Source organism: Pogona vitticeps, chromosome 11, assembly GCF_051106095.1.
Source record: "Pogona vitticeps strain Pit_001003342236 chromosome 11, PviZW2.1, whole genome shotgun sequence".
NCBI lineage: Eukaryota > Metazoa > Chordata > Lepidosauria > Squamata > Agamidae > Pogona > Pogona vitticeps.
In genome coordinates, this window is record NC_135793.1 from 23834736 (window position 1) to 23860982 (window position 26247).

Here is a 26247-nt window from a genome sequence, read left to right on the forward strand (position 1 = left end):
AGACAAGCCCCCCCTCTGTTTCACCATGTCAAAACTTTAAAAAAAAATCCTTTTTCCAGATGCCATTCAAAGACTATTGGGCAGACAATAAATTTGTGCTATTTAAGCAGTTTAACACCTACTACACCCATTTGCTTACGAATTAAAGAACAACACACTGACACGTACAAAACTCAAAGAAACTTGTTTTATAGGCCCATGATTTTTTTTTCACAGTGCAAGTAACAATAAAAGATTTAGTCATCAGAAACAAACCGGGGGGGGGAAAGGTGCAATTATGCCAAACTATATAATTACAAGACCACCACAACTATAGCAGTTAATACCATAAAAACAGACAATTCCAACAGTTAGTAAACTAGAACTTGACTTACAGTGCCGTTTGATGGTGAAGCAAAGGGTCCGCTCCACACACAGACCGGACTTATTTCAAGGGAAGGACTTATCTTAAACCTTTATCAAGTTTATCATCCTGGACAGACACTGCCTATTATAAGGGCTCATGCCTGGACTTTGGAGGTAACAAAAGTTCCCACAACTGGTTTTGAGGTCAATAAGAATTGTGGGACAAAAAAAAACAATCCCTCAGCAGAATAAAGCATGAAAAGACTCCCGTACAACATCTAAGAAATATACGATGATCTATTTCTGACAAACAATGGATGTCTTTATTTAGTTCCCATGTTAAAAGTTTCTATTATTCCCATGCATTAGAATCCAGAACCAAAACCACCATCCAGACAACAGAACATTAACTCTGTAAAGAGTCAGAATCATCTGTGCTGTTCCAAGTCTGGAATTCAAGTGTGGCCGGTCAACAGACGTGCCCAACAGCAAACTTATAAAAGAAAAGTGGAAAGTGTATCGCTATAAAGGCAGCGGGAAAGCAAATCACCCAGAAATGTCTGAGTTTTGTTGGACAACGTTCTGTCGTATTATTATATAGAGTTCTTTTGTAAACCCAGTTACAAAAGGTTACATCGGGTTAAGAAGAGGCAGAAGGGGGGTCATTATAACTTTGTTCGGAAAAGCCTTAAACTAAAAAGAAAAGTTGAATGCACACACGTTGTACAATCTTAACACATGAACAATGTCCTATTATTATTATTATTTTAACATCTAATGTTAAGACAGTAACATCATATAAAACACACACACACACACACACACACACACACACGTTCTTCATGGAATTCCTGCATAGCAGGAGGGAAAAAATAAAAACATTATGGCATGAAGCAACAAATTCCCGTGATAACAACAGAAACAGGCATTTTCCAGGTATAGCAGAAATTCAACCACTCTTGCACAAACTGAGCAAAAAAAAAAAAGGTAAGAAAGAAAAAACAGACAGGGCAGTTAAGAGATCAACCACCCTTCCATTTTAACAGGGTTTTAAAGAGAGGCACTCTTGGCTAGTGGTGGCCAGAATGCTTCCCCTTAGGAGTGAAGCCAACTATGATCCTGAAAACTCAGAAAATTGCACTGAAGTAGTCCTTAAGGCATGTAATCCAAACCTGAGAACATAAGAGGGAAAATATGGTGTGTTTTGTTTTCAAAACCAAAAAAGGGTCATTTAGTTTCTCGGCTGTAACATAAAACGCCTCCGAGGACGTCCACCTTCCCTTCAGCCTTTTGGCTGGAAAACCAACCGTTCACTGGCAATGCCAGGATGCTATGAAGCCAGCGGTCTTGTCCGCCTGCCTGCTACACCCTGGAGAGAAACCTGAACTGGGTACAAATGTCCCCTCTCTCCTCCGCTGTGCTCCTTAATCAACTGGACAGAAGAACATGGCAAGAAGGCTGGGATGTATTTCATAAAGACCCCCAACCTCTCTCTCTGGGCCTTAGCAAGAGCAGGGAATAACAGTAGTTCAAGCATGTCTATAGGACCGCACATTTTTCATGTTACCTTCTCTCTGCTAAGGAAGGAAGGAGACAGCAAAGAAGTGGATGCATAAACGAAAGAACGCCAGAAAGACAACGCTCCAGCAGACCGGGGTCGGGGTCCTGTGTTCTCAACGGCGCTCACGCTTCTGTGTTCACAGAGTATTACAGGTTGGTAAAGGCCCTACAGTACCTCCGACTATCAAACAAGGCGTCAGGGTTTACATCTTAAAGGGAAAAATAAAGAGTTTGCAGACGGACATTTTCCATACGTTAACAGTTTGCGCGGGAGCAAAAACACAACATTCAGAATTATCAGCATGTTAAAAACAACCGTGGCATCCTTTAAAAATAAAAGAATCGTTGCAGAATAAAGCTGAAAATCAGCAGTTGTTCAGTGCTCTTCCTCGGGCCAAAACATCATCAACGACGACAACAACGAAAAAATTGTCAAGAAACGACGCCAGCTCACGAAAAAAAGGTTTCTCGTTTAGCAGTAAACAGAAGCAAGAACTTTTTTAAAAAAAAACCCAACAGGGTGGGTTTTTTTCCTTGATAGACACATAAGCATGCCAAGGAGTTATCAAATAAAAGTAACCAACTCTACAGATGGACGGACAGACCACTCCTTTGTGGCACCATTACAAATTCTCAAACAGCTCTTTAAGAAAAGAAACCTGCAGGAAATCTTGGTGTGTGATTTTAGCACAGCTGGACTCAAGAAGACGGATCGTGGAACCGTCCCGGGCTTTTGACTACAACGGGTCTTCCCGCAGGACAGAGAGGGTCTCCCGAGTATCAGACGGACACAGCCGCTCAGCTAAAAGCTAAGAAGGGACCCAGCGATGTGAACGTATATGCCTTACCTGCGCTAGAACCACTTCTTTAATCCTCTATGTGAGAAAACAAACTCTACCAGCATTGACTTCTCCGTAACAACTGAGAACCCGCCTCTGATCCTATGGGATAAGGCGACAAGGAAGTTTAAAAACAACAACATGAAAATTCCCATCTTCAAAGTGACGTATAAATTCAAGAAAACGCTCTTCAGTGTCACCCCTGGCTTTACAGGGGCCATCTCCTGCCAACGAAGAGGAAGAGGGTGGTGAATTCTTCCCGTTGACATGCCCAGAACAATCTGCCAAGTGATCTTTTCTACATTAAGTACAGCATCCGCACGACATTTTCTCACTGGCCGGCCCTCCATGAAGATGGTAGGTTTAGGAGCCTATAGGCAGACGTCGCCAGCCTATGCTTCTTTAGATCTTTACAGCTGCATTTCAAAAGAAAATGTCAAGATGGGTTAAGCAGTCAATCCTCTAAACACTAAAGCTACTCTTCTAGATAACTAAAATAGTGCTCTTAGCACGTGAAACAAGCACGGCTAAGCCAACCAGCCTCCCGTTATTGCCCTCTTCCGCCTCTCCAAAAGTGGTGCGTTGTGAAAACCTGGTAATTTTACCGACTCGAGAGAGCTTCTACCAAGAGATTTTCATCTCTCTCTTCTCCTACCCTAACATTGCAAAATTTGGTTCTAAAGCCGTTCCACTGTTACCCAGTGCAGCTCATGAGTCGGCATGCTTTGCAACTGGTGAAATTAACAGCTCTTCACAAGTTGTATAGTTACATAGTCTCCTGACACCATATAAATAAATAATATTTATACAGCTTAGACATTCTGACACATGCAGTAGGTTTTTGTTTTGTATTTTGTCTCGTTTGTGGTAGGTAGTACGTTTTTTTCTTCATGATCACGTGTGGAGTTGTTCCGGACTGTCCGTCAGATGAAGCGAACCATCTTACGCCGGGCCGTGTCTGGCGTTGTCAACTACGTTTGAGGGGGGTTCTGAGTCATCCATGGGGAGAACGAGGCGCGTGCCCCGTATAACGAGTTCATGATCCCCAAAGCCCAATTCTTGGTCCAGCGCATCCTCAGACCCATTTCCTGCCACCCTTCTAGATGCCCCCGACGTCAACGAATCGGTGTTCACGGTGGAATCCCCATAGGTCAGGCTGATGTCGCCGTCGTTCAGAATAAGATCGGAGTCATCATCCTTCAGCTGCTCTTGGTTCTGAAAGAAAGCCAGGAATTTGCTGCAGAAAAACCCAACTAAACAAGAAAAGGGCAGTCCTTCATGTCACCAACACCCCCGGAAGCCAGTTATTTCCCAAGAGATTTGAACCCAGGACAACTGGCGTCAAATCTCATTAAGTCTCTAAGTCGCCTTCAGCCATACCCGCCATTTCCCCTGTCTGGGTTATGTTCATGGCTGGCTGGATAGTTCTGTGGTTCAGGGCTCTGGCTGTTGGGAGTTCAATTCCCCCACGGGGCCTCTTGTGAAGCAGAGCCAGCCTGGGTGGCCTTGGGCAAGCTGTGCAATCTCAGGGATCCCCAGAAGAAGGGAAGGGTATATTCTGTATATTCTGTACCTGGAAAAACCCTGAAAAGGGTCAACCTAAGTCAGAACTGACTTGCTGGCACATGGTTATCATTATCATCATCATACTCATAAAATGGGCTAAACACCCGCCCCACAAGAGTCTTAAGGAAGATGCTCAGTTCTGGGAAATACATCATGAAAGCACATATTTCTAGTATTTTTCTTTTAATATTTTCAGACTGCAAATAAGTGAAACTGAGAATATCGATCCCGCAGATATTGGAGGGGGGGGTGTTTTCCTACTGTCCTTTCTCACAAACAGCTGAGCCCTGGATTCAACAGCTTCCCTAGCCGTGGGCAGAAAGGTCTTTCCAGAGTAAATAAATTCTCCTTCTTGAGAAACTCCCAAATAAGTCATTGGAACAAACACGAGGTGAAAGGGGAAGTTACTTTGCATACAGCGACACTTTTCGCATGGCCAGGCTGAGCCGTCTTCAGAAGAACCCCACTGACATTTGGGGAGGCTGCGCACTTACCTCATAAGCTTGTGGGCTAGTTAAGCACCTGGCGATGGGTCCACAGCAGCTTGGGAGCGTTGTTGTGAGAGGAGGGCCACTGTGGGTCAAGAGCGGCTTCAAGTAGCTGAGAGGGGTAATTTGTCAAAGAAGAGAGCACTTCGACAAGAGCGTATAAGTAGGGCTATGGACGCTCACGACCGCCACAATTAACAACCACCTGGTCTTCTCTTGAGTGTCAAGTGAGGGGTAGAGGGGTACAGTGTGGGCTAAGACAACCCTGGAGGTCACTGACTGGAAATAAGAAAAGGAAGCTAAATTCCCTCAAATCTACCGTATTTTTCACACCATAAGACACACTTTTCCCCCCACAAAACAGGGGGGTGGAAAGTCTGTGCGTCTTATGGAGCGAAGAAAACAGATTATATTTTCCTGTTTTCTTCTCCTAAAAAATTGGTGCGTCTTATGGAAAGGTGCGTCTTATAGAGCAAAAAATACGGTACCTTGAGATAACCTAGCGTTGGAACTATGCAACAAAATCGTAAAAATATACTTAGGAAAATTTCATGAAGCAATGATAAAAATTATATGACCAGCCCTGGGGAAAAAAAATTAAATGACGCCAGAAGAGCTAAAAGAGGTTGCGCTGGCAGAAACTTGGAAAGGAGTATCAAAATGGCAGCCGTAGGACCGCAGGGAAGCCATTTTATCTGACCTCCAGTAGCCTTACGGAAATTGTAATGGTCAACACACTGGCTGAAACATTGTGGCTCGGTGTAGAAAGCTGCAACAAGAGTAGGCCTACTGGATGAATGGGGATTTGGTGAGGACTCCTCCATCGGCCTACTCTAGGTATAATTTACTACAATGAACCTCAGGATTTCTGCCCAGTGGCACTTGCAGGGGAAAAATATGGTTTCCATGGACTACAGAGGCGAGGAAGGGGGGCAAAGGACACACCACACTGTTATACTATGTGCTTCTATCCATGTTTCATGCCCAACTGTGAAATATTTATTGATCACCCGGAAGAGGATTTTCCTGAGCAACTACTTACACTTTTGGAAAGAGGTCTGTTTGCAAGAGTCCCGAATAATCTCCTATGCCTTTAAGCAGCTGCAAAGGGCACCAAATATATCCTGGATCTGCTTGTGTCTCCGTGCCAGGGAAGTGGCCGCACGAGAGACAAGAAGCCACAGCTGAGGCATCCGAGGGAGACGGACACCCTCCTGCCCTTTTGGAGGGGGAACAGCTGTTCCCCTGCTTGGTGGCCAAGCTAAGAAACACAAACAGCGTCCTACACGGCTCAAGACCGAGGAGTTCAACCCTTGCTTGGAAGGATACTTATGGTCAAAGTTGTACCACAGGCGGAACAGCCAGGCGCTCTCCGCTTTGGTGCTTCTTCTTTCGTTCTCTGGCACGCCCTGAACCAAACGAAGAGAACACAATCGCCGGTATTATTTGGAGTCTTCCCGGTCAGCAAGAATCGCTTTTCAAATAAGGCAATGGATTTGAAAAAAAAAAAAAAAAAAAGCCTGCCTCCGGCTACCCAGCCCCTCAACCCACGCACACACACACAAGAGGAGAATGGAATCTAGAAGGGTGTGGGGGGTGTATCCTTTTTCACAACACCTCCCTTGCACAAACCAGAACTTGTCTCGTGAAAAGAACCGTGAATGAAGACACCCAAATGCACCTTGTGTTGACACAGACCTTGGTCCAGCCAGGCCGCCAGGCCTTTGACAGGCAGAAATGGCGCTCCTGTTTCAGTTTTAACCCTCCTTGGAAATCCCTGGTGTCCCCCCCCCATCCAGAATAAGTCGAGGCTGACCCTAATTAGCATCTGTGGTCAGAGGCAGTTGGGTCCATGCAAGATGGCCTTTCTCCTCTGCTGCTGGAAGAGCAACAGATGAGTCTCTGGGATGCTCTGGTGGAACACAGCGGCCACCTCGAGTCCTCTAAGGACTGAATCCTCCCTCCAGGATATGACAGGAGAGGATAAATCTTCACCAGATGACTTCAGAGCAAGGAGCCGTTTTCGTAAGTCCTTGGCAATGGAGGGGGGGCAGTTTGTTACACCGAAGAGAAATGAAACTCTCCAGTGACGAAATTAACCGACCGCAATGGGGGAAGCTCTCCGAGCTCATGCTCCCTGAATGTGGACTACAATGTCCATAATCCCCTTGCCAGAACATTCATTAGGGAATGATGGGAGCTCTATTCTAAAACATCTGGACAGCACGTGGCGGAGAAAGGCTGCACGACAAGAGCCCGGGGAGAAGGGAAGGCAAAGAGAGAAAGGGAGCGATACCCACCACGTTTTCTTGATCGGCATCCACGCCAACCCTGCAGAAAGGAACACAAGTCAGTCTTATTCACGCCGTCTCAGGAAGCGGCGCTTCCAGCTCTGGGAAGCTCTCTCTCTCACTGCTCGTGCGCGGTTGAGCAGCACACCTAAATATGCCGTTTTGTTCCCATGGATTCTTACACGGAAAACTCATCTTCGGAACACAAGGGGATTTGTTCATATCTGAAGGGGCTAAATCGGTGGCAACGATCAAATCAGGAGGCCATATCTTAAGCGACCATCTGAGAGATCCCCATTCATCCAGTGGATCTATGCAAGTCGAAACTAACCTCTCCTTTGAGTACAAATTCCCTTGGAAATGCTGCAGTTCTATCTTGCGTCGCCTGAGACTTAAGCCCGGCTGACGTCTCTGGGACCCGCTCCAGTTAAGTATTTCAGAAGTGTCTATTAATCCAGTGAGCAGCAGGTCACTGCTGTGAGTCTAACCATCTCGGTCGTAGGATCGTGATGACACCCAGTGGCAAAGACGGCACATTTCACAAGTGCGCACCTCCCCATTCAGTCCTTGCGGATCACCCTCCTTCCAAAACGGAGACCCCAAAGGCCAGCCACGAAAGGAGAGGCCGGCAAGAGTAATTGCAAGACTGCCTTGAAAGGATCTTCTGCTTCCTTCCCTTTTCTAACTCACACACCTGGAAATTACGGACCTTCGTCAGACCAGACCTACATCTCTAAATAGCATCTACTACGGCGTCCTGAGATGAAAGCCTAGAACAGCATTTAAAAGCACAAGCCAACCATTATTTAGTCCAATCAAAGGCATTTTGCAAGTTTCTAGACCCAAAGATGCAACAGTCTGAAGAGACACTCAATTTTCTCAAAGATTAAATTGAAATGTGCTGCCTATAAACCACCTCATGGTGCTTAAATCTCTCTCTGGGTGGTTTACAATTTAATTATGCAGGCTACACATCTCCTCCCCCCTCACCCAGCGAGCTCAGTACTCAATTTGAAGACCTCGGAAGGATGGAAGGTTGACTCAACCTTGAGCCGGCTACCGGAACCCATTGGGATTGAACGCAGGTCCTGAGCAGAGTCTTGACTGCAGGACTGCAGTTTAACCACTTGCACCTTGAGACTTCTCATCAAGGACCTGCCAACTCATTCAAACTGTTCACTGCAGTCACGTCTGCGATCAAGATGAGTGTCCCAAGGTCGCTTAAAGGCGTCACCAAGCCATGGGTGTCCATATCAACTGTCCAAATGACCCATTTCTCTTTACCCAGGAAGAACACAACAGCTACGCTCACCTAATGTGGAGGCATGACAGCATGGGAGTGGTGCCTCCGCCGAACACCCAGACCGTGAAGAACACAATCAGCAGTGTCGTGCTGAACATCATCTGCCGCGCGTAGGTGGCCGTATCCCGAATGGCTAAGGCAAACGCCATGGCCCCACGTAGACCTGCGGAGAGAGGCAGCTGTCAAACAAAACAAAATAACAAGAGGGACGGTCACCTCTTCGGTCACATTAAAAAAAACCAGTTGCTCCGTGACCCAGACATTCCGTATCTTTTCTATTCTATTTCCCGCAAAGAAAGGCAGAAGCAAAGAAGGAGCACCTCAGCCACTGCAATAATCCACCAAGGTTAATATGACCGTTGCAATTAATACTTTCGGCAGTTCTCTATTTGGGAAAAAAATGTATGTGCAGGTTTCCCTCTCCCCAACCTTCGGCAGGCAGCCCGTTGGGCCACCACTCACAGAGACTATAAAATCAACCTGCCAAAGCGGGAAAGGGGGGGAGGGAGAAACCTTACAAAATTGTAATTCCCTAGCTCAAGGATCGAGGTCTCTGGCTGCAGAGCCAGAGGTTGGGAGTTCGATTCCCCACTTGTGCCTCCCGGGAGAAGAGCCAGCCTGGGTAGCCTTGGGCCAGCTGCACAGTCCCAAGGTTGCCCCTAGAGGAAGGGAAGGGTAATGCACTTCTGAGTATTCTCTGCCTAGAAAACCCTGGAGTCACCGCAAGTCAGAACTGAATCATTTTTGTGCAGCTTTTCCCAACAGGATTCTGGCTTCCGTATTTATAGAGAAGGTGGTGAAGGGTTTCACAAATGCTCTCTAAATAATTATCCTAATAGCCAGCCTAATACACTCTTTTGGGTTCTTGGGCTCCCTAAACATGTGGTTCGCCATAAGAGGAAGGGATTGGATGAGCATCTAAATTAGCAGGACTCTTCTTATGCTTGCTTAAGTTAAAACCTAAAAACATCTGAACGACTACATCCTCCGTCTCTTTTCCTGGGCTCATTTCTTTCCTGGGTCATAAAACGATTATTTATTAAAATCATCCAACAGCCTCTCAACTGGTGCTTACTCACCTGCAAACATCATCATATGCTGAAAATTTGTTCCAATCTTGTTTCTTCTTCCCAAATTGAGCAAGAATGAAAGAGGATAAATGTTTGCTGCTCTTCCCAGGAATACCGCCAACTAAATGTGCGTACCTATTAAGGAATCATCTTTTCCCCTTCTTACTTGGCTTACATTAACGAGTGTCTGTTATACGACAACTATCCCTTTAAGCTTGCATTTATTTATTTATTTATTTATTTATTTCAACCCTAAACATAGCAGATACAGCTTCTGCAATGATTCCACTGGACACAAAAACGACAGCTTTACCTCCCAGGAGCAGAAATGTTAGGCTACTATATCAAGCAGGAGAAGTGAACAGCTTTCAGATTGTTATGAGACTGGATTCCAAATGAAGCATTGCAAAAATTATGTTCAGTCTGTGATACACTGGAGGCATGGAATCAATCTATTGAGAAGACGCTGCCATCCTATAATACCACATCGCCTCTGGGCATCTGTGCAAGCTTTAAGGTTGCTGAACGGGATGGCGACGGCCGGTTCCCGTATTAGGGTTGCCTCGCTCTTCTGCTGTGGAACGGTGAACCATTCAACAGCCGTAACGAAGGTTCGCCCTAAAGTTGGTTAACAAAGGAGTTGGTCTTTAAAGACCTTACGTGTGTTTTCGACCCCGTCTAAAGAACGAAGGGATGGTTTCAAGGTTGTTTGTTCTTCAGCCCCTCTTGGAGAAGAAAGGGTATCTCTTACTTGCCCGATATAAAAAAGGATACAAAAGCACCCACCACGAAGGTTGGATTAAAGACATGGTTCTGGAAAGTGAACAGCGTGAGGCCCATATAGGAGAAGATGAAGTTTTCAGCCAGGAAGTTGAGAAGCTCAAACAACTGAAATAATGAAACAACAGGGAGAAAGAATGCTTATCCATCGGATCGTCTGACGCCCAACGCAGGGTCATTAACAGGAAACATTCAACACCGATTGATCATACATGCTATTAAAATCAGAACAGTCTTTAAAGTTAAGTTTTTAAAACACCCTTAAAAGCAAAAGAAACAATTTACAAATAACATACAGTAGGACCCCCCGTTCTCCATGAGATCAGTATCCACTGATTCCCTTATCCACAGTCTGAAAATATTAAAAATACATATTTTTTAATCCTATTTCTAAAGATGGAGTGACCAGAAATAGCTACTAAAGGGAGCCAGGAACTATTCTATGTATAGTGTTCGCTATTAAAATAGTGTTTGCTATAATCCGTGTTTTTCAGTATCGGGGGGGGCGGGGCTGGAACTGATCTCTCATGGATATGGGGGTCCTATTGTATTTAGCCACAGTAAATAACGGAGGGGTGGTGGTGGTGGTGGTAGGAGAATCAAGGTGTAAAGAAGTTACATTTCAAAAGCAACAGAACAAATGGACATCAAGCTATTTGCCTGATTCACCGAGGAGCAAGAATGAATTGTGTTTAAGTTTTCATATCTGGCCACAAAGACGCGAATATTATGCTGCCTCAGTGATTCCCCACAGGATTCAACAAAAAGGGTACCTAGTCTTTCCCACACAGTGGGAAAATTAAAGAGAAATTTTTAATGCATACTAGTCCGTATCCCAGGCTGACCCAACGTAAACCCTCTGATTAGAAAACTCACCTGTTTTGTTCTGTGCTGAGATTCTGTGGATAAGTTGTTGTAAGTATAATGTGCCTGGGTTATCCCACAAAATAATACTGCAACGACACCTGAAAGCAGAGAATAAGGTGAGACGCCCGCTCTGCAAAACAGGACACGCAACTACAGCCAACACAGAGTATCTCACTGAAACGGGATAGCTTTTCAGCTATGCAGAATTCTTGGTCACAGCAGACAGAACAGAAACCAGCTCCTTCTGTCCTGTTTGCTGCTACGCACTCTTGAACTTGTTCCTCCCTGAGAAATGGTGTGGTACAGAGTTAGACCCACAGTCCGCCTCGCTCAGTCTCATTTACCTGTAAAACCGCAAGCTTCGGCCAGCAGAAATGTACTCCAAGACATGAGGAAGAACAAGCCGGTCTCCAGCAACTGGAATTCACGGAGCTTAGTAAATTTAGTGACGTGACCGGGAGGTTAAGGAAAAGATCTTAGGGGTCACCGTTGTGGAGGAAAACATTTGGCAGCAAAAGGAATTAATTCTACGCCGCTGTTATGATGACTGTAAAAACCAGCAGAAGGCGCATTCTCTTCAAAGCAAAAGGCAGCAAACTTAAAACCCAACAGAATGCAACTTTTTTTGTAATTAGGACTTCCAAAACATCTGGGGAAAAGTGTTTATTTGGTTTTTTTTCCAAACTGTGAGAGAAGCACAGTGACAGACAGTCAGTTCATAATATTTCTGCATTTATATTGTTTGCCTCATTATTACACTGCCCGTTTGCTGATTTTTGTCTTATTAAACAATACTAATTCACTTCTGTGATCTATTACTTTGGAATAGTGCTGGTTTTAGCTCCCATTTATTTGAAATTTTTATTGTTACGTTACGGATATGGTACTTCTGCTACTACGCAGATAAACATGCAATGATTTTTTTAAATGATCCAGTATGTTACTTATACAAATAATTGCGATTTGATATTTTTGCGAATAGCTAACTGCTTAACTTTGAAAAAAAAGCATAAAATGTTCTGTCATACTTAATATGGAGTTATTCAATCTCAAACTATTCAATGTATTTATTTTATTTGGTTTGGTTTAATTTGGCTTGGTTTGTACACCACCCCTTTAGTGAATACCCAGTGGGATTTGAACCCAGTTCTCCAGAGTCCTAGTCCCTCACTGAGAATCCCTGTTCAAGGACGCTTGACCCTAAATATTTCCACACAGAACAGTCTGGGCACAAGGGCATCAAGACTTCAGAAAAGCACCCCCTTTTACAAATTTATTTCGCCCCTCTTAGGCAGAAACAAAAGGGTTTGGAGCTGAAGGAGCCAAGGGAAGAAAGGATATCAACGCCGTGACGACTCCCGTGGCAGCCCCCATAGCGAAGGAGCCACTAAAGATCCCCAGGAAAACCCCAATGGATTTAAACATGGCGGTCACGTCGAACGTATGGCTGTTGTCTCCTGCCGGCTGGTAGGCCACAATGGAGCTGGGGAGAAGAAAGCAAGGAGCACGAATTCGATCAGAGGGAGGCACAGAGTCAACCCACCCAAAAACCCCATTCCCAAGGCTGTTTTTTTTTGGGTCCTCAGCTCTCTGACGGCCCCCTTTTTCCCAGCTAAAAAAAGCAAATTGTTGCTCCCAGAAGGAGTGGCGCTCCACCTTTAAAAGGTCCATGATTTAACACCGCCAAATGCTCCTTTTTTAAAAAAAATTGGAAGTGGACATCTAGCAACTTCTCTTTCCATTTTTTTGTGGGGGGGCATTTTTGGCCGTCTGCAAGGTCCTTGGAGGATTGGGGGGGCAGGGAGGGGGGCAGGATCTTGTTCTCTGGGCCTCCCAAAGCCAACCGCTCTTGTTGGAGGTGCTCTGGGGTAAGGAAAAGGAGACCAGAGCCTTCTCTGTCTTAGTAGACCTCGGGGGGGGGGGGGGACACACAACTTACGAAGACAGCACAATGGCCACCGCATCGTTGAGGACGCTTTCGCCAAAAAGGAGGGCGTAGAGCTCCACGTCGACTTGAAGTTCGTGGAAGATCGCCAGCACCGTCACTGACGGAGTAAACAAGCAGCCAACGAAGGTTAAACAGGCACCTGAGCCTTACCTTGATAGAATTCCCTACAGTTATCAGTAGAGGTGGGCGCGAACTGGCAGTTCGGTGGTTCGTGCTGGTTCGTCTGAGGGCCCAACCGGTGTTCTGTGGTTCAGCGCCCCGCCCTTTCTGGCAGGCACCCACTCGGAGGCAGCGATCCGGCTTCCCTGCCCCACCTCCTGTGGGCGCAGTCTCTGAGTGGGCGCCGGCCAAAGGAGGAGGGGCACCAAACTGTGGAACACACCTGTTGGGCTGTTCACCGAACCAGCACAGTCAAAGTGGCGGTTCGTGCCCATCTCTAGTTATCAGTGTTCCAAGATGGCTGACCTTGAGTTCATAAGGGCTGCCATCTCGTGTATTCACCACCATTTCAGGGATCTTTGGCCACGACATGAGATCTAGAGTCAAGTCCCCATTGAGTCATGGAATTTCCTGAGTGATCTTCAGCCAGTCAATCTCTCCCTTCCCTCTCCCCCCCCCCCAACGGTGCCTCCTGGGAGAAGAGCCAGCCTGGGTAGCCTTGGGCCAGGTGCACAAATCCCAGAGGAAGAGAACGGGGAACCATTGCGGAGTATTCTCTGCCTAGCTTGTGACGGTGAGTTCCACCCACCAGTTCACATGTAGCTTATCCATAGCTAGCCAGATAGCTCTGTGGTTTTGGCCGTATAGCTTATCCATAGCTGGCTGGATGGCTCAGTTGGTTTGGGTATCTAACTGTGGAGCCAGAGGTAGGGAAGTTCGATTCCCCCACTGAGCATCTCCAGGGAGAAGAGCCAGCCTGGGTAGCCTTGGGCCAGCTGCACAGTCCCAGAGCGCCCCTAGAGGGAGGGAGCGGTAATACACTTCTGAGTATTGTCTACTTGTGAAACTCTGAAAAGGGTCACAGTGAGTCAGAATTCACTTGACGGCACATGGTTATTAGTAGTAAAAAACAAATGAGTAACATATATAGGGTGTACTTGGTGGGACCTGGCAGAAGACACGCTCTGGGGCTGCCCCCAAGCGATGGAACTCCCTCCTACTGGAGGTCAGGCTCTACGCTCTTGCGTTCTGCGCACACAAGAGGATTGCACCATAGATTCCGGAGACCTGTCGTTCTCTTCCTTTCCTCACATTCCAAAGTTACCATCTTCTTCCACAGAGCACGGAGAAACAGCAGCAAAATCCAAGCCGAAATTCGTAGAGGATCGGCTTTGGATTCAGGGACGAAATCGGCGCCGTACCTGGGTCGGTAGCGGAGGCGATGGCCCCAAACAACAGGCAGTCGGTAAAATAGAAGTCCCCTGCAAGCTGCCCCATCACTTTCATCAGCGCGACACAACCGTACATGATGGATCTGCGGGAGAGAAGGCATCGTGATCTTATCGAGCAAAAGACCAGGGATCAAATCTGAACGTTCAGCGCTGGCCAGTAAGGACGTCCGTCGAAAACTTATTTGTCTTTAAGGACACATCTCTAACAAGAATTTTGCTACCAGAATAAAAGCATTTGGCTTCTTGCACTTCATCCCCCCTACTAAACGCCAGGGCCTCTGAGGAAACCAATGGCCGAGACCAGGTTCAGCCATAATAAATATAACAAAAATGAAGAACAGCTTTTTCACCCAGCTGTTAGATATCCATTATCAGTTTTCACTTCTTTTACATAGACTATGGCTTCCTATGGCTGGATAGCTCGGTGGTTTAACTATCTGGTTGTGAGTTCGATTCCCCCACTGGACCTCCCAGAAGAAGAGCCAGCCTGGGTAGCCTTGGGCAAGCTGCACAGCCCCAGGACTCCCCCTAAAGGAAGGGAAGGGAAATACACTTCTGAGTATTCTCTACCCAGAAAGGTTAGCCGTAAGTCAAAATTGACTCAACAGCACATGACAAGGATGACAATGATACAGCTTGCTGTGCTTTCTAAATATTTTGCTTAAACTTAATGATGACTCATAGAAGCCGACTTCAGAACATGCAATACGGTTCTCTACAGCTTTTGCTTCAGTTTCGTTCTGTCATTATTTCAATTTGTTTTTATCCTTTTCAAAGCCTTGACTTGCTTGTTTCAGGTTTTTGTATTTTTAGGATGTTAAACCGTTCCTTCGAAAACCATCTACAGATTTTGAATTATTGAGCATAAATGTGTTAAATATATAAATAAATAAATGTCCTTGGAAACTGAAGAAGGACAGCCGGCATACTCACCCTATCACAAAGCAGGAGATGGCCGTTCCGAGAAATGCATACGCTAAGATAGATCCCAAATTTCGGAAGAAGTGCCGCTAGAAAACGAAGACAAAAAAAAAAAAGGAAGACTGCAGTTATCTTAAAATGCAAAGTACAATTGCTTCAGATTTGATGGTCAAATACTCATCCTAACCATAGGTTTTTGAAGACATCTCTATAGGGTTCCCTGAATTTAACGAGTCAGACCTCCTTCTTCCCACCCAAGGATATGGCAGATTTACAGGCATGACTGTTTGTTCTTTCTTTTTCCAGTATGGCTTGGAATGTTTTTTCAAAAAAAAAAACACCCTACGGATGTTGGTAAAGAAACAGAAAACAGACAAGACTGACATGCTGTTTGGTCATAAGCTCTTGGCTTCACAAAGACCACATCCTGCCTTGTGATCATTCAAAAGCACTGTGCCCAAAGATAATTTTCCGTAGCTATTTGGCTGATCAGAAATTGTCCAGAAGACTCCCAACCAAATATTTACACCAGAGGAAGTGCAATGGGATGACTTGCAAGCAGCAAAGGGCCACTAAATTGTTGTAAGCTGCCCAGAGACCTTTGGGTAGTGTGGGTGGCATATAAGTTAGTTGGATGGATGGATGGATGGATGGATGGATGGATGGATGGATGGATGGATGGATGGATGGATGGATGGATGGATGGATGGATGGATGGATGGATGGATGGATGGATGGATGGATGGATGGATGGATGGATGGATGGATGGATGGGTGGATGGATGAGTGGGTGGGTGGGTGGGTGGGTGGATGGATGGATGGATGGATGGATGGGTGAGTGGTTGGATGGGTGGATGGATGGATGTGTGGGTGGGTGGATGGGTGGATGGATGGATGAATGAATAGTCCCCAGTTCAATTCCCAGTCGTACAACTAATGCACGACAAGAAATTCAGAGGCTTTTTCACAGCATCAAAGAGTCACAGCAATCATTATCCTCATCATCTTAGAACTGCCAAGCTGGAAGGGACCCTCTGGATCATGGAGTCCAGCCATGGGGGGATTCAAACTCCCAACCTCTAGCTCCCCACCTTTAGACCTCAACCCCTGAGCTATCCAGCAGTTGTCACTTGCATCTGCATAAACATTCAAATGTACTCTGGCCATTAGGTTGTCACAACCCTGTTGTTTCACACAGCCCTGAAAAGCAGATAAAGCAGAGAAAGAACTTCCACAGTGCTGACCTACAAAGTATATTTTTAGATAAGCTTTGCTTTGAGCGTGTTTCTCTTCTGGACATGCACTGGCCCAGTAAAAACTCTTTTATGTTATTACTAAGGTGCTGGAGAGGAAGTGACATATATCGGGGAACCTCTTCCCATCTCTTAGAATTCAAGAAACTGAGTTCACTCCCCTGAAACTGCCTGGCTTTGCGCTGAAAACCAAAAAGACACGGAGGATTTTTGGCAGCATGCATGATTCATTAATGGAAGTCGCCCACACAAGGCGTTAATAGTAGTATTTCACAAAACTCTTGAACAAGAAATAGAAAACTTGACGGAGGTGAGCTCACTAAGCAGGGCAGAACTACAGAAGAACGCTCCGGAGACCACAGACTTTCTGCACAACAGGTCTTGCAAACGAACCTCGCAACCTCCCTCGTCTAGTTAATTAAGAGCATCTCAGAGGCAGGCAGAGGCCACTGCTGGAACCAAAAAGGCCTCATTCAACAAGGCAATCCCTCCAATCTCAGAAGAAACGAAGCACGGATTTTGTATTGCAGAAGAGAAGACAAGCAAGAACATGAAACAGAACAGCCCAGGCTAAGCACCACAACCCACCCCGTGATTCTGTGGGTCCACGTATCTGTGCGTGTCTTCTATTTACAGATCGACACACAACCCACAAGCAACCCGCTGTTCGTTCATAAGCTGGAAATCTTATCACATGACGTCGTTCCGTGCAGAGTCGGGTTTCTGGAGGAATTCCAATGCAACGTACCAGAATTCTGAGCACATCCTGAGTTTTGATTTTTATACGATACTCGCTAAAAATCTAAAGTAGAGATGGGCACGAACTGTCGAACCGACAATTTGCGCCGGCTTGCTTTTCATCCAAACAGGCATTCGGCGCTTCCTAGCCCTGCCTCCTCCGGTGGGCGCCCACTCAGTGGCAGCAGCACCCTGGCTTCCGTGCCCTGCCTCCTCTGGGCACTCACCCTCTGAGTGGGCGCCTGCCAGAGGAGGCAGGGCAGAGAGGCACCTTTAAAGACCTGTTCGGCTGAAAAAAAAACGGCATGAACTGCCATTTCGGCAGTTTGTGCCCATTTCTAGTTAAGGACCTTGGAGAACAAATCCAAAACGTAGTAAAACAGCTTCCATGCCTTTTGCGATAAAAAGCGGCTTCCATGCCTCCAAAGACAGTCAACAAAAGCAACACAAAAAAACACCACACTTTCAGCAGCAAGGCACAACCATCCATTAAAAAAAAAACACTCAGGTAGCTAGTCCTTACAGGAACACTTGCAATGAAACAAAGGAGTGTGACAGTCAGTTTGGCTGACTTGTGTGATGGAATACACAGGATTCCAGCCTTGTTAAATGAATATGAGGACCAGATTTTCTTCCCAGACCTGTTTGCTATTTCCAACACATCTTCCTTTGTAACGACAGCTGTGCCTCGCTTAACGACGATAATCCATTCCAGGAAAATCGCCGTTAAGCGAAAACATCGTAAAGCGAAATTTAAAAAACCCAATTGAAACGCATTGAAACCCGTTCATTGCATTCCAATGGGGTAAAAACTCACCATCCAGCGAAGATCCTTCATACGGCGGCCATTTTTGCTGCCTATATAGCAAGGAATCCGTCCCTAAGCACAGCGGGGAGCCATTTTAAGCACCCGGCGGCCATTTTGAAACCCCGACAATCAGCTGTTTTTGATCGTCGTAAAGCGAAAATCAGTTCCCGAAGCAGGGAACCGATCATCGCTAAGTGAAAATCCCCCATTTAGAACATCGTTTTGCGATCGCAATTGCGATCACAAAAAGATTATCGTAAAGCGGATTTGTTGTAATGCGGGGCAATCGCAAAGCGGGGGACGGCTGTATTGTGCTATTTCACATAGCATAGGCATGACTTTTTTGTTTTTGTGTGTGTGTGTGTTTATTGGTGAGCACTCTGCATGTGAGATGAATGTGGAAATGAGTCATTAAAATCTAGTCTTGTCAGGATGTGGAGACCACCTGTTTTCAGCCTCAGATTCAATTGCACAACTGGTTGCCGTTAGGCAGTGGGGGGGAAACAATAAAAACAAAAAGTTTCTGGCTGGGTTCTTTTTTTAAAAAAAAAAACTACTTCTCTCCCTTTCTACAAGGGTAAATAGAAAAGGCTTTGTGCTTATTTTGTAATCTCCGAAATATAAGGACTATACAACTGTAACAGAAAAAAAAAACAGAACAACATTTTGAACTGTTAAAAGTTTTAAAATGACCCAGAACATACCCTTTTCAAGCTGTATCCTGCGTGAAATATAATCGGAGGAAGGAGAATATTAAAGAACACTTCTGGATCAAACGTGACCTGTAGGGTTTTGTTTAAGAAAAGAAAGAAGGAAGAATGAACATCCAGATACAGAAGATTTTTGCCTAGACCACAATACAAGGCTCGCCAGCCGACCAAACAAATTTTAAGCCATTAAATACAACTACACGTTGGCACGTGCGGGTGTCTTGTGACACCAAGTGTGGGACTCGAGGTTCAAATTGCAATTTGTAAAGTTCCCATTACCCTCAAAAAAGATTAAAGCAACTCGGGCCCTTATTAAAGATGGGAACTGGAAGCATGAGGTAGCTCATATTTCAACCCCGTGTATGTGTTGAACCATCGGCACAAATACCAAGAAAAGAGAACTGGAGAGGCATAAGTGTCAACTCAGAAGCTCTAGCTAGCAGACTTGAGATGCCCAGAGGCTAATTATATCAAATACATGCAAGATGGGGAAGAAATTCAGGAAAGACTAGTTTTATTGGTAGGTCCTTAAAGGGATCAGGGAGAGAAGGCGAGGAGAGACGGGAAGGGGAGGGAATTTTTTAAAAAGGCTTCTTGTTTACTTTTCTCAGGATTCATTGGGAGCCTGAGGCCAGGCCAAGGAGACTACACCCCACCGCCCCTCTCCAGAGCAAATGTCACCTTCTGGGGTGGAAAGTATGGAAAAACACCAAACACCAAGCTTACCTTTCTGAGCATCTCATTATCCTGGACATTATTAGGCTCGTGGGAACTGATTTCCCCTTTCAGGGTGTATTCGTAGAACTTCCCACTGAAGTTGACTAGCAAAGTGGCCGGACTCGTCTGCACCGGGCAGCTTAGGGTGACGTTGTTGATATCGCTGGGAATATGGATGCCGTAACGAAGGACGACGCCCACCAGGACACCTTTAGAGCGGGAACAGGGAATGCCACGGGTTAGTTAAGAGTCACCCAGGAAGGCCAAGAAATGCTGAACCACTGTGTGCCTTTCACAGACAGGGGTTCAGAGACTCAGAAGCCATGCGTTCTCAAGACTCTTCCATTCAAACAATTCTTTCATGTGCATTTAAGGTACACTAGTTTTTAGAATAAGTTGCCTGGATAGCTCAGTGGCTTAAATATCTGGCTGCAGAGCCAGAAGTTGGGAGTTCGATTCTCTCACTGGGTCTCCGAGGGGAAAAGCCAGCCTGTGTAGCCTTGGGCAAGCTGCACTTCCACAACAAAATGGCAAACCACGTCTGTGTATCCTCTATCTAGAAAATCCTGAAAAGGGTCATCATAAATCAGAATTGACTTGACGGCACAATGTTGTTGTTGTTGTTGTTTTAAGTGATATATGCACACAGCAAACCTTAATGGTGTTTTTACTTTCTCTTTTAAATTACGTCCAGTTAAGGCACACATTTCAAGAACTACGTCTGGATGCAGCTCCATAACGCCTGGTCAAGGGCCTCAGCACTCACATGACACATATTCATCAGGATCCTAAGATTGTCATCTTGCGTAAGGGATCTCCCGGGTAGGCAAAAAAAAAAAAGGGGGGGTAAACACAAGTGCAGAGGGCTAAAAAAAATCAGAGAGGCATTCTGTCATGTGCTGACAGAGAAGGGACGGTGATAAACAGCTGCTACCAAGAAGCTGGCATCGGTCTTAAAGGAAATAGTACCCGGAAGCATTGACAGTGGACAGCCGTTAACCCCGTCCTCCTCACCTCTCAAAGAGATCGTGCATCATCAAATTCATTGCACAGGGCCTACCCTCCCTTCATTTCTTATTTTTAAGCTTTCCTAAGAGCCAGCAGTCCCCCCCACCCACCGGTGATGGCACCGATTTTGCTCGAAAAATTCTGCCACACATCCAGGCCCCTGCTTGCTGGTTCGATTCAGGAAACCTTGGGGAAAAAAATCCGAACAGCTCGGGGACCTCTTAAAAGCCTTGGCTTTTAGCCAGGGAAATTTCCACAACACTTGTTTTTTGGTCGTCTTCCTGCGCGCCTGGAGAGCAAAGGTTGACGCCTGGCCCTCTCGGCGAAGGAGCTTGAGAAAGGGAGATACACTCCGTTCTTGCTCGAATCTTGAAAGCGTTCACTGATCAAAAGGGTTGATTTGGCCAGCGGACAGCAAACCACGCTGAATCCATTTAAGTCGCACAGAACTTAAAGAGTCAGGATTTGGTCTTCTGAACCAATCTCCACTTTTATTTTAAAAGGGAAAGAAGCAAACTAAGGTGGAAGAGGAAAAATAAAATGAGCATGCAGGAGGTATCTGTTGAAAACTCAGAAATATGACATGGAGGCCTTCTGATGGTGCAAAACCTCCATTATATCCCACAGGGTAAACTACTCCACTGCTATTTCTCGTCATTTAACTTATCTCCACCATCACGACCAAGCCCCAGTTCAGAACTAAGAACCAGACTTGATGGCCTTATCCTTCCAACTTCAAAATTCTATGATTCCATACAAATGCATCCATGCATATATAAAAAACGTGTGACTTAGTTTATCATTTCCATCAATGCATCCATGATTGTGACTCAATGAAACCTATGACCTTTGTTCCCTGAAACACTCTAGAAAACTGCACCTCCTCACCTGCTGTTCCTGCATGCAACACAACCTTTTGATGCAGAAAGCAATCAAGGGTGTCTTTCTAGAATTAATAACATGTATATATGTCTCATCATATAAAAATGCTTCTCCTAACTACAATAATGATTTTGGAACTCCCTTCTCATCTGTGTGCAGCCCTCCCAAGAGCGCTACAAATATAAAGCTAAAAAATATCAGTATATTTCTAATATCAACATTAAAAGACAACTGATGCAATTTATGAAAGTATTCTCAAAGGCTTTCACGGCCGGGATCCGATGGTTGTTGTGGGTTTTCCGGGCTGTTTGGCCGTGCTTCCTAATGTTTCGCCAGTCTCTGAGGCTGGCATCTTCAGAGGACAGGAGTCAGAACTCTGTCTGTGCTCTGGACGTCCTTGGGAACAAACTGCAACAGAGCATGGACAGAGTTCCTACTCTAGTCCTCTGAAGATGTTTTGCCACAGAGACTGGCGAAACGTCAGGAAGAACAACCTTCAGAACACGGCCAAACAGTCTGAAAAACCCACAACAACAATTTATGAAAGGCTACATCCCGACACACCTTCCGGAATTATTATATTTGCACCTGAGTCAGGAATATGGAGTCCGCAGTTCAGTTTTTTCCAGGAGCTTGCTGTTAAGTCCGACCACCCACAGGAGTTAACGGGAAAACAGGATTATACATTTGCTATGGAATTCCCTCAAGGGAGCTTCGACTAACTTTCCTTCATTTTAATCAGACAGCCAAAAAAAACCTTATTTCATTTAGATGCAATGCTTTCAATAGGAGCCTGGGTATTTCCAATCTGCTTCTTAAACTTTCAAATTGGCTCAACTTTCAATGCGGCTGATTGTTTACATTTGCTTTGTTCTGCTCTTTGTGGCAGCTTAGTAGCAAAAGACAGTTTATCAACATGCGTTGAAAGTAAATAAATAACAAGTCTGGATTTAGCTCTGGTCACTTACAGACTCCCTTTGACTTCTAGGAAAAATCTGAAATAGACCAGATCTGACATGGAAACTGAGATGAAAGAGATACCTCTTTGAAAATAGGACTCTAGCTTGAAGGGCTTCATCTAATGATCTGCAACCTTGGGTCCTTTTCAGGAGAAAGGGTAAAAAATGTTTTGAATAAATAATAAATAAATAAACCTCCAAATGTGCAGCCACACTGGCTGGGGATGTTCAGAGATTCAGAATATCTTTTCCAGCACATCTAGAAGGCAGAAGCCGGTGGAAGACTGGTCTAATCAACCACAAAAAGTAACCCCTTATCTAATTAATACGGTCATACACCGTGCCATCGTAATTTCTCACAGTAGATTCTCCCTTCTTGGGACTTTCCATCCACTCCGACAACTTATTCTCCATTTCTTAGCTTCTTTTTCCAAACTTCTTTAAAATTTAACCTCTGAGACCCAGAGGGCCGGAGAAGCTTCATGCCTGATGGGCTTATTCTGAATCTCCTTCCTGCAAAGCCAAGACACTAAGTTTGTTGTTTTCAGAAAAGCAAGAAATAAATAATTACTTTTCAACTTTTTAGCTGGAAACACAGATGGGTGTGGAGACCCTCGTTCTAAAATTATATAGCACATCACGTCAACCGCGTGCAAGTTGGCGCTAGGGACAAAACAGTTCTTCATAATTCTTGCATTTTCTAAGAGCAGAGCTTGGATTTAGCCTATAATCCTACACACATTTACCCAGAAGTTAATTCTCACTGAAGTAAACAAGGTTTACTTCTCAGCAGAACTTCTGTAGAATCACTCGGTCCGTTCCACTCCTTGAGAATTTGAGGCAAGGAAATCTAAAACAAAGTCTTAGAAACATGTTGCAGCTTCTAATTTCTTTTCTTCTTTTTTTCCCACTGAGCCACTGGTTTTCTCCTAAGATTAAGCTCTCAGATTTCTCAACACCACTTTCGTAACCGTCTTGAATTGCTGTGAATTTTCCACTAGATTAAAAAATATATATAGTTAAGAAGCCCTAGACGGAAGAGTAGATTAACACTGGTGCCTGGTTATGAGCCAACACTAGAGGCGAGGGAACCAACAGAGAAATATACACAGAACACAAGAGATGTTTAGATTGGAAAAAGAAAGTTTGTTCCCAAGCAGTAACAAAAACTTTGTTTGGGGATATCTGGTTTCAAATGCAGGGTATTTATCAAGACAGACATCTGCTAGTCAGCCTTTGGTAAGTCCCTATCTGTCAGCCTCAGTTCCCCATGAGTAAAAGAGGATTTTAGAAATGGCTACCTCGCAGCATCACCGGTGAAGATAACTGAGAAGATGCTATAACACATTTGGTGCAGTCTTATTGCCGTCTTATAAGTTTGCAGGTACTTCACTCAGTTTGGCAGGAAACACAATCAGAATTCCTTAGCCATGTGCTACCCATATTAACAATCTTCCCTAAATGAATATGGGTACTATAGAAACCCCATTCATTGCACTGATTTTGAATATTTTTAAAATGTACTACCAAAAGGCCATACAGCGTCTATGGAGGTGAGCACGAGATATGAAGAAAGATTAATACACTGTGTGTCCAGAACGTGGATTCAGACAAAGCAGGCATGGCGCATCACCATAACTGTAAGTCATAGAGCAACCTTTGGAAATGTGTCAGAGTCATCCACCAGCTAGTTAATTAATCAGCTTGTTAACGGCCAGAGAGTCCTAAGAATGCATTGTTCTGGGTGACAGCCATTAGGCAGGCCTCCGTTTCAGGGCAAAAACCTGGCCCAGCACTCAAGCCATCTCAGTGGAGTGTACCTTGAAAAAACCCAAAGTTTCAGGGAAACCAATATCTTCATACTTTTAAATACCTTTTCTGAATAAGATTTGTTCCCTCTAACTACGGAGTCAACCTCTTAATTTTTTAACATTCTAAATTCCAAAAGAGGTACCGCTCGACCATCTTTCAGTGTCAAAAAGTGGCCGACTATTGGATTAGCCGCTACCTGTCGGGATGAACGATAACAGTGATGTGCCCTGGGGTCCGTTCTGACTTAACAGCAGCCCTTTCCAGGGTTCCCCAGGCCCTTCTTTCCGGGGGGCATCCCTGGGTCTGTGCAGCTTGCCCAAGGCCACCCAGGCTGGCTTTTCTCCCAAGAGGTACAGCGGGGGGGGGGGGGAATTGAACTCCCCATTGCTGGCTCTGCGGCCAGAAAACTTGAAACCCCGGAGCTATCCAGCCAGTTTTCTAGACAGGTGAGCCCCAATGAAGGTGTTTAAACCTGGAGGAAGACCCGTCATTAATTAATCCCGAGGCTCTACAGCAGCGAGCAAGACCCCTCTTCTGGGAAGACCAGGAAAGGGCATGGACGCCTCCCCACCCTCACCTGTTGTTTACATCCAGAGCCCCCCCCCAATCGGGAGTAAAGAAGAAAGGTGACCCGGGGGGGGGGGGTAAACCTTAAGGACTCAGCCCAGGCCTCCTTGGCCCCGCGCTTGCTTTTGCAAGCCTCCTGCGTGGGATGCTCCGAGGACAGGATCCAGGCCAGGCGGCGCGCACCCGAGGCGCACGGCGTGGGCTGGAGAGGGGACGGGACGGGCGCCTAAAGCGCTGGCAGGTGGGGGCACGGGAGGGCTTCGCCACCGGACCCGAGGGGGCGGGCAGGGTCTGCCTCAACCCCGTCGACCGTGCCATGCTTGGGGGGGGGGACACGCCGAGAAGAAGAAGAATTAGAAGGGCCGCCCTGGAGACGCGCCCGGCTGGGTGGGTAGGTGGGTCTCTCCAGCCCCCGAAGCACCAGGCAGGAGGAGAGGATCGGGGCCCCGGCTGGGCATGCAGTGGGGGGGGGGGAGAGAGACCTCTCGCTTTGGGGGGCTGGGGGGGCTCTCACCGTAGATCATGGCCAGGCCCGTCTCGTGCAGGAAGCGCGCCCGCCGGTGCTTGAAGAGCCAGATGGTGAGGATGGTGAGGGTGAGCAGGAGGATGAAGATGAGGAGGTTGGCGCTGTCCTGCCGGTGGCTGGCCTCGGCCGCCTTCTCCGAGACGATCTCCTCCTCCAGGGCCACGGGGCGCGTCCCGCTGGCCCCCGTCCCCGTCCCCGCCGCCGCCGCCGCCCCCTCCGTCGGCGCCCCCAGGGCCAGCAGGGCCAGCGCGCCCAGGAGATGCCGCCGCCGCCAACCGCGCCCCGGGGGAGGGAGAAGCGGGGATGATCCCCCCTGGGGGCGCCCCGGCTCCCGGCCTCCCCAGGGCCGCAGGAGGGCCATGGCTCGGCAGGGCTCCGCCACCGGCACCGGCGCTCCGGATCGCTCCTCCGTCCCCTTCCCGGAGTGGAGAGGAGAAGAGGAGGCGGGAGGAGGAGGAGGACGCACCGCCGGCCCCAGGGACGAGGAGGGGCGAGCTGGATGGCGCAGGCGCGCCCGGGCTGGGGGGGAGGAGGGGGGGAGGGCCCCGATCCCGAGGTTTGGGGGGGGGGAGCGACGGAGGGAAGCAAGCCCTGGAAGGAAGGGAAGCTTCTCCAAGGCGATCCAGAGGCAGGCGCGCGCTTTAGCCGGCTTTGCCTCCGCTGGAGGTGACTTTGGCGCGCAGGTCTCGGCCGGTGCTGCTGCTCCCCAAGCGGACCGGTGGGTTTTGCTGCGCCGATCTGGATCCTCCTCATCCTCCTGAGAGCTGGAAGGGACCCTCTCTGGAGGATGGGAGTCCAGCCCTGGAGGCGCAAGAGGGAATTGAACCCCCCGACCGTCGGCTCTGCAGTCAAGAGACATCAACCCACCGAGCTAGGTAGCCAACAAAATGATCTTAGA

At 46.6% G+C, this 26247-nt stretch overlaps 1 protein-coding gene across 1 annotated transcript; it reads right to left on the bottom strand.

The window, feature by feature from the left end:
- Positions 1-169: 169 nt before the first annotated feature.
- Positions 170-26201, bottom strand: SLC9A6 (solute carrier family 9 member A6). The gene is made up of 16 exons (XM_072981502.2): positions 25338-26201; positions 19605-19804; positions 18873-18950; positions 15382-15458; positions 14419-14531; positions 13049-13154; positions 12451-12592; positions 11454-11559; positions 11119-11207; positions 10237-10350; positions 9472-9583; positions 8402-8555; positions 7099-7129; positions 6128-6207; positions 4805-4910; positions 170-3959 (listed from the first exon to the last, which is right to left on the bottom strand). The coding sequence occupies exons 1-16, from the start codon at positions 25708-25710 to the stop codon at positions 3687-3689; spliced, it is 2154 nt and encodes a 717-aa protein (XP_072837603.2). The 5' UTR covers positions 25711-26201; the 3' UTR covers positions 170-3686.
- Between the last annotated feature and the right edge of the window lie 46 nt (positions 26202-26247).